Genomic DNA, 8781 nt, shown 5'->3' with positions numbered 1-8781 from the left:
TATTTGCCTCTTTGCATTTGGAAAGTTCAATAACCAAATTTTGATTATGACTATGAAGCTTTTCTAGCTCAAGCTTCATTTCAGCACATGATTCACAAACACTAGGAGCAGGAGGTTCAGAATTTACCTGACTCGAAGAGGCTGACACATTTGTCATAAAAGCAGTTTGAAAAGAAAAAGATCCGTCTTCAGAAAAGAACTTTTCCATTTCCCTGGATGTAGTAGCAGCCTTCTTGATCAGAATTGATTTCTGACATATGAGATCATCAGCTTCATTCAATAAATCCTCAACACCAGAACCTGCTTCCCCCTTCACATCAGACTCTGATTGATTATCCCCAGAAACAGAGCCTTCTTCATCAGAACTTCCAGAATAACCAGAACTGTCATCACTTTCAGAGGACTCTTCTTTACGATCATGCTTGATGTGATTGATGATCTCTGCATAACAAGCTGTTCCACTTCCTTGATCACCTTCACCAAACTGCACAGACCAGTCACATCCCTCATCAGCTTGAACAGCCAAAGCCCGATTGGGATTTGAAGTTCCAGGCTGCCCCTGATTGTTATTAACTGCCACCATCCTCCTTTCACGGTTTTCTTGCTGGGCATTCACATTTGTATTACTCGTCTGGTTTCTGAAAGGGTTGTGATTGCCTTGTTTTGTTGGTCGAGTGCACTCACGTTTGAAGTGCCCTTTATTACCACAATTGAAGCATGTAACGGCGTTAATATCAAACCCATACTTCGTATCTTTCTTTCCTTCCAACGAAGTTCTTCCAGTTCGAGCCATGAAATCTTTTGCTCTTCTCACTGCACTAGCAAAAGCCCATTTGATATCCATCAACTCCATTTCTTCCTTGTCGATCTGTTGATAATCTTCATTGGTCATGTTGATGTTTCCAAGCTGACCTGCTACCAAACCACAGTAAGCACTGACCATTGTATTGATAATTTCCATATGCTCCTTAGCAACTTCAATGCTGATGTGTGAAAGGTTTGAATTATCGACTCGAATTGTGTTAGGGTTTTGAGGTTGAGGATTGTTTGTATAATGAGCCTGCTGTTGTTGTTGTGGTGGTTGGACTTGTGGCTGTGTTGGGACGGGAATGTAAGACCTCGGATCAAAAGCCGGAGCAACAGTTGATTGAGGAAACGGAAGATAACTTGTGTTGGACACAAATGCAGTTTGCAGTTTAGGTTGCTGAGCTGCAGCGGATTTTGCCAAAGCATCGAAGCCTGGAAGGTACATTTCTGTATTCTGAGGAGCGGGAGCTCGCTTTGCTTTCCTGATTTCTTCATCATTTTTATGTTCCAGCTTCTGAATGAACTCATAGATGTTAACCGTGTCTAGAGTTCCAGTGTGCTTCAACAACTCAATAAAAGAACTCCATTTTGGAGGTAAGGCGTCAGCAAACCTATTCACCATGTCTTGTTGAGTAGATACAACCCCATAAGCACACATTTCACTAATCAGATGATAGAACCGTGTTGTCATATCATTTAGAGTTTCGTTTTCCAAAAACTGAAACGATTCAAACTCTTTCTTCAACAAATCATGACGAGACTTTCGAGTAGCTGCATTGCCTTCTCCTCTAGCAACTAAGGCATCCCACAATGTTTTCGTGGTCTTGCAGTAGGAGAACTGATGATAGATATCTTTGTTGAGTGCTTGTGTAAGTGTAGCAAAGGCCTTTTTCTCCAATTCATAAGCCTTCTTGTCATTTTCGAGCATGTTAGCATAACCTTCTGAAGTGGACGCTGCAACCTCAAGATTAGCATTGAATGCATTGATGAAGCATGTCCAAAGATCGGTGCTTTGCCCTTGAACATACGTGTGAAAGTGGTTTTTCCATGATGGAAAGTCGTTCATATGGTTCAACTTTGGTGGACGATTGTTGCTGCCCGTTTCGCTTTCACTAATCAAAAGATTTTGAATGCTTTGACTTTGATTGGATACCAATGCCCATTGACTTGGACTGATTGATGGCGGTGGAAACATACTTTTCGCCCAAGCTGCAGCAGAGGTTAGCTCTTGACTAGATTGTGAGTCAATACTCCAGTCCCAAGGACTTGTACAACTCATTTTGATGAAATACTAATAGAAGACCTAAACAAACACAGACTGTTAAATTCAAACAGACTAAGATCGAAGGATCAACACCTAGTTCGAAAGATCAACACTTGTTCGAAGGATCAACAGTGTTCGAAAGATCACTGTTGAATTTCGAACAATTGATTTCGAAAGATTCACAATGAAAGATCCTTATCTTTCGAACACTGATCTCGAAAGATTCACAATTTTAAAGATCCTTATCTTTCGTAAATGTATCCTTCGAAAAGATTCTCTGGATAAAAGGATAAGTCCTTGACTTCGAATGACTGTTCGAAAGATGACTATCTATCGAAGCTCCCTTGATCGAAAGATGATCGTTCGATATCGAAAGATATCCTTCGATCTATTCTAACACAACTGACACAATGTTGACAGGTTGGTGAAAAAGGTGATGGGTTGGTAGTCAACTTTCGGCAGAAAGGTATGTTCAGGCCTTTCTTTCTACCAACTTTGATTTTTCAAATAAAATATTCCCAAAATGAAAAATCTTATCCAGAAAATCCGGTCACCGGAACACACCGGAATTTGGCCGGAAATCACCAAATTTCTTAAAAACAAGTTTTAAGTTACCCAACCCGCTTCTTAACACACCCGGTTGGTTTAGAACACGTTTTTATGTTTATAAATGTAAGAAAACCACCAAAAACGGGTACTAAACCAAGTGTCCAAACACACCAAGACCTTGAACAAACCCGGTTTTTAACAAGGAAAAGAGCCTTAGCTCCGATACCACTTGTAGGTCCCTTGGAGGTTGAGGTTAAACCTAATCCTTGTTATGTTAACACACTAGCAAATGCGGAATCCAAGCTAGAGTGCAACCGAGTTGAGATAAGCACAAACACAAAACACACAAGATTCACCGATTAACACCACTGTATTAATACGTATGAAAGGTTCGGTTACAAGCTCAATGTTTACAAATCAGTTTTGCAAACTCTCTAAGTGTGTGTGTGTTATTGACAGAATGTTCTCTCTATCTCTCGAGTCTATCTTTCTGTCTTGAGTGTCTAAGTGTCTATCTGAATTGAACACACTGCATGGGTATATATATACCCAAACACAGGTTGTAAGGTCGAAGGATCAAGTTGTCTGATCGATAGATCGTCTGTCGATCACAAAGCCATCGAAGGATCCATATACTTCGAAGGATGGCATATCCTTCGAAGTCCATCCATCGAATGATATCTTTCGAGCTCATCGAAGGATATTCACAATCCTTCGATGACTTATCCTTCGACACAAAACATTATACAGCCATAATCTAACTGTTTGTCCAAGTCAAACCAGGAGGATGGTTGACTTGGTCAAACTTACAGGACTAACAAGGACATCGTTTTACATCATGACTGAATACAGACAAAGTACAGACACAAGTGCACCAACAATACTCTTCATCAATAGTCATTGAGCCTCACGTCTACCACACACATCTCATCACCTACTTAACTATCATCTTTATTTATAACAAAATTAGGACCACAAGGAACTGTCAAATCTTTCTTTATCATAAACATGCTAGTATCAAACAGACCCTTGTCAAATAAATTATCATTTACAACAAACATTGAACATGTTATTCATTCATACTCGATTATCATCTTCAAACATGTTATCCGAACAAATCATCATGAAATCATACACATTATCATGCATAGAAACTAAGTACTATATAAACACTAACCGGATGATGTGGAGTACAAGAGTGTGTAAGAAGAATAGATGAATAAAGCTTCCAAAGTGGTGAACACCGGTTGTCTTCAAGGAAGGTTATTAAAAAGAGAATGTTGGTGAAAAAGAGGGAATGTTTCTCGATTTTTCAACCGTCATAATGATTGAGGAATAATTATATATCCTAGGGTTTGCTGCACATGGGTTTTTTTTTATACTGGTCCAAAGATTGTTGGATTATTCGGGTTTGTTTATGGGTCACGGGTTGGTGGGTTATTGGGTCGCGGTTTAACGGGTCACCGGATACGGGTCACGTAGCTAAACTCTTGGGTTTTATTTGACTAAGTTAGCTAGTTAATTATTGTTAAAAGGGTCATTTTAGCATTACGTGACTTGTTCAAAATTGGTCCAGGATTGACCAATTAAATCAGAGTCAAAGGTGGGAAGTATGAAGACCAATTAGGAGATCATGGACTACATCGTGCAGTTTGTTAGTTTGTTAGCTGATTTTGTAATTTAATTTAGCATATGACAATTATGTATTTGTTATAAATAGGTGTAGGATTATTTTATTTAGTACACACCCTTTCTGAGAATACAACAAAACCTTTGCACATTTTCTTTACATTTATATACGTACATGAGTTAAGTGTGTGTTTGTGTGTGTTGTAAGGGGCCTGTAACCAACATTTGGTATCAGAGCCTAGGGCTCGTAGGAAGGGGGTTTGAAGATCGGAGGAAGCCTCCGCCGCCGGCAGGTGTGTCGGTCGGTGGAGGGCAGGGTGAAGAAGGGTTTGCGCAGCGGGTGTACAACCAGTAACAACAGCAGAAGTGTTATGATGGTGCCTTGATTAACTTGGTTCGTGATAAAAGGAGACCGGCGTAGGTGCGTGAAAAAACGGGTAGAAAAATCCATCAAAGTAGGTGGGCTTTGGATTCGCTTTGTTTGGCAAGGTGAGAAAACGTTAGAAGCGGGTGGTTTTGATTTCTTGGTCGGTGGAGAGTAGCCTCTTGAAACAAGTATGATCGGAAAAGGTGCGGGCCGTAAAAGGTAAGAAGAGATTGAAGGAAAAAAAACTACACGGCGGTAACATTGTGGCGTTGGAGTTCAATCGGGTGGCTTTGGATGTGACCGGGGAGAGGTCGTTGATCCGTGATAAGTCGTGATGTTAGTGAACATTTCCAACGTGATGCCATGTGACATGTTACAAGCGTGGTCGGTTTGATTCGGGTTGAACCGAGTTGACTTTGGGCGTGGCCGGTGGTGGTCGGGGTGTCTAGTATAAAGTTGTGATGGTTTGAAACCGAGGTGATCGGTGCTGCGGGGAAGGCGTAAACAAACACCGATTAAGGGGTGATTGTTGGATTATTCGGGTTTGTTTACGGGTCACGGGTCGGTGCATTATCGGGTCGTGGTTTAACGGGTCACCGGATACGGGTCACGTAGCTAAACTCTTGGGTTTTATTTGACTACGTTAGCTAGTTAATTATTGTTAAAAGGGTCATTTTAGCATTACGTGACTTGTTCAGAATTGGTCCAGGATTGACCAATTAAATCGGAGTCAAAGGTGGGAAGTATGAAGACCAATTAGGAGATCATGGACTACATCGTCCAGTTTGTTAGCTGATTTTGTTATTTAATTCAGCATGTGACAATTATGTATTTGTTATAAATAGGTGTAGGATTATTTTATTTAGTACACACCTTTCTGAGAATAGAGCAAAACCTTTGCACATTTTCTTTACATTTATGTACATACGTGAGTTAAGTGTGTGTTTGTGCGTGTTGTAAGGGGCCTGTAACCAACAAAGATCCGCACGCACTAATAAGTGTGCGGCTTTACTAGGGTTTGTTGTGGGCTGGGATTTTGGCTTGGGCTTAAAGAGTGTGCGGTCCAAAGGGAATATGCATTGGTGGATTTATGGTGTGCGGCTAGGCTATATCCACCAATCACAAATGTCGTTCATCTGCATACGTGCAGTGTACGGCTGACATTTTATTACACACATAGGGAGTAGGGAGTGCGGTTGTAATAGGGATCGAGTGTGCGGTTGTAATTATAATGATTATAATATAATATTATGTTGTACATTCCAACCTTTGTTTTAAGTATAAGCTATATAAATCCAACCTTTGTTGCATGGTTAATATAAGATCAAGTTTTAAGTATAAGCTATTTAAATCCAACATTTGTCACACACTAGAATATTAGGGTGACAATATTATTCTTCTGTATGATCTTTGTTGTAGATTGATATCGGTCTATTTTCTATTTTACATACTAGTATTAGTTTTACGTATTTTGAAATTTGTTTTTAGTTTTACCAACACAACAATAATGGTAATATATTTCTACATTACTATATAAATACGTTCACAAACTTTTAATATATATTTTGTCCACTCATTTTAAATTGAGTTCTTTGATTACAATTATCTGTATACATAAATTGCGGCTAAGTATTAGTTATACGATCTACTTTAATATCTGAATTTTAAAAACGAATGAACACAATATTTAAATCTTATCAAAACCTAGATAAACTGTACAAATAAACCTTACATATATCACTACTTCAGAGAATTTTAGAATATAAAATATATGAAATATAAAGACCGACATCTTTTAATGAGATAATTTCGCAAGAAGATTTCTGTATTTTTTGCCACTACTTATAGCCTTCATCTTCTTCATCCTAAAGCATAAAAATTTCTGTTGCCTTAACCGATCAATCTAAATGGAGGGAGAGCAACTATGTGATCCATCCAGTAGCCGCCAAGAAGAGCTGGATTATGCCGGTAGTCTGGAACCTGGCTATCGCTTTTGTCCAACTGACTCAGAGCTCATAGTTCATTACTTGAAAAGAAAGATTGAAACAGGAGAACACCCTAAATGCCGGATATACGAGATCAATCTTTACGACCACAATCCCCAAGAACTTTCAGGTTAGCAACACACTACAAGAAAAAACACTTGTTGGGACAAAACCTATAGGGAGGACAAAAGTTGTCCCTATAGAACTAACTATCGGGACGACATGTCGTCCCAATAAACATATAACAAAAAAAATAAAAAAAAATGTATTTTAAATCTATAGGGACGACATATCGTCCCTACAGACTTAAAATAGTATTTTTTTTAAAATAGCTCTATTGTTACGATAAGTCGTCTCTAAAAGTTAATCTATAGGGACAACACCTAGGAGACCTATTGGGAGGGCCCTGTAGAGACGAAACTTATGGAGACAATATGTCGTCCCTATAAGCTGTTGAGACTTGTAGGGACGACATGTCCTCCCTACAGACTTAAAATATTTGTCCCCACATGTCTAATTTCTTGTAGTGACAACATCCTTCCCAACAACATAATATATAAATAAGAGTAAATATAATTAATCTTGATCGTTTCTTGATTGCAGAACGATATCCATCGCTTGAAAACAAATGGTACTTTCTCACATCTAGAGAGAGAAAATACCCAAGAGGGACCTTACCGAGCAGAAGAACCAAGAACTTTGGAGTTTGGAGAACAACTCAGAAATATACAACGGTTTATAATGATATGATCAGAGAAGCTGTTGGAAGTAGAAGAAGTTTAACCTTCTATGATGACAAGGGAAACAAGACGTTATGGCGAATGTATGAGTACACCACCAATGATCCCAATCTCCCCGTTGGAAGTGATGGCAACAAGGTATGAACCAAATACACGTCTATGTTTTATCTGTTTCTATTTCTTTAAATGTCCAGCATATGTATGATTATTGACCAACTTTTCTTATTTGTTCATGTAGTTGAGCGATTGTGTGTTGTGCAAAGTTTACAAGAAGGAGACGATCCTGACCGATAACAATAAGCAGTCCGGACAAGTTCCAAACGAACGGAACCAAGAACAAAACCAACCCCATGATGAACCTCCAATTAAAAGACGACGAGTATCGGCAGGCAATCAAGCTAATGGGATTGAACACATTCCAAACTCAAAAGCAGATGTAATGCCGTATCAGCATCCAGTTAACAACATTGTCGGGTTTGGTCAGCCAATTCCTCCTCAAACGTTACAGTTCAACCAGGGTACACTTATGCACACAAGAACAAACCCTGACCATAGGGGGTCAAATTCAGCAGTAGAAGCCCCTTTTCAAGTATTTGCAAGAGAACAAGTTGGACCTTATTCTGACAGCTACGGTGGTGACACGACGGGAAGGGTTCCCAATCTACTGACTTCTACAGAGAGTCTACTTGAAGATCCAACTCTAGTGACTTGGACGGATGACGGCATACATGAAGATCAAGTGACTTGGATAAATAACAATATTGATGTTGAACAATCTCCACTGACTTTGACTAAAGGCCCGCATGAAGATCCAACTCTAATGACTTCCACGAACAACATTGCTGAAAAAGAATTACCGCTGACGACTTTGACACACGGATGGCACGAAGATCCAACTCTATTGACTTGCACAAACAAGATTCATGAAGAACAATCACCGCTGACTTTGACACACAAATTGTATGAAGATCCAACTCTAGTGACTTGGCCAGAGAGTCCTATTGAAGATCCAACTTACAAGACATCGGCATACTATGGCTTTGACAAAGATATTGCGAGTTTACTAATGAACATATTTTGAGATTATATATCTTTGTCATAAATACATACACTTTCAACGCCTGTTTATCCATTTCAATTCCTTTGAATGTTTAGTCGCATTGCTTAGTAGCTTACAAATGACATGGTTGGAATATATGATTTTCTAGTTATATTATGCGCCGTTAGCTTTTTACAGATTTCCTTTTCTTTGTGTCTCCAGCATACATCGTTACATACGCATGCATCATACAAACATACATACATCGTAAAATGCCACACAAACATACATAGTTAAATGACACGTAAACCTATGAACACTTTGATATAACTTTCTTTGTTATATTACGAATTTTTTCTTCAACTAATTCAAATAACCGAATTGCAATTTCACCTTTATAG

At 39.0% G+C, this 8781-nt stretch overlaps 1 protein-coding gene across 1 annotated transcript; it reads left to right on the top strand.

Annotated features, from left to right (window-relative positions):
* The first annotated feature begins 7144 nt into the window (after window positions 1-7144).
* On the top strand, window positions 7145-8507 carry LOC110934029. Its single transcript, XM_022177224.2, has 2 exons — window positions 7145-7479; window positions 7580-8507. The coding sequence occupies exons 1-2, from the start codon at window positions 7348-7350 to the stop codon at window positions 8420-8422; spliced, it is 975 nt and encodes a 324-aa protein (XP_022032916.2). The 5' UTR covers window positions 7145-7347; the 3' UTR covers window positions 8423-8507.
* The last annotated feature ends 274 nt before the right edge of the window (window positions 8508-8781 follow it).

The sequence above is a fragment of the Helianthus annuus genome, chromosome 11 (assembly GCF_002127325.2).
Source record: "Helianthus annuus cultivar XRQ/B chromosome 11, HanXRQr2.0-SUNRISE, whole genome shotgun sequence".
NCBI classification, from domain to species: Eukaryota; Viridiplantae; Streptophyta; class Magnoliopsida; order Asterales; family Asteraceae; genus Helianthus; species Helianthus annuus.
This window is presented reverse-complemented; position numbering and strand designations above follow the sequence as displayed.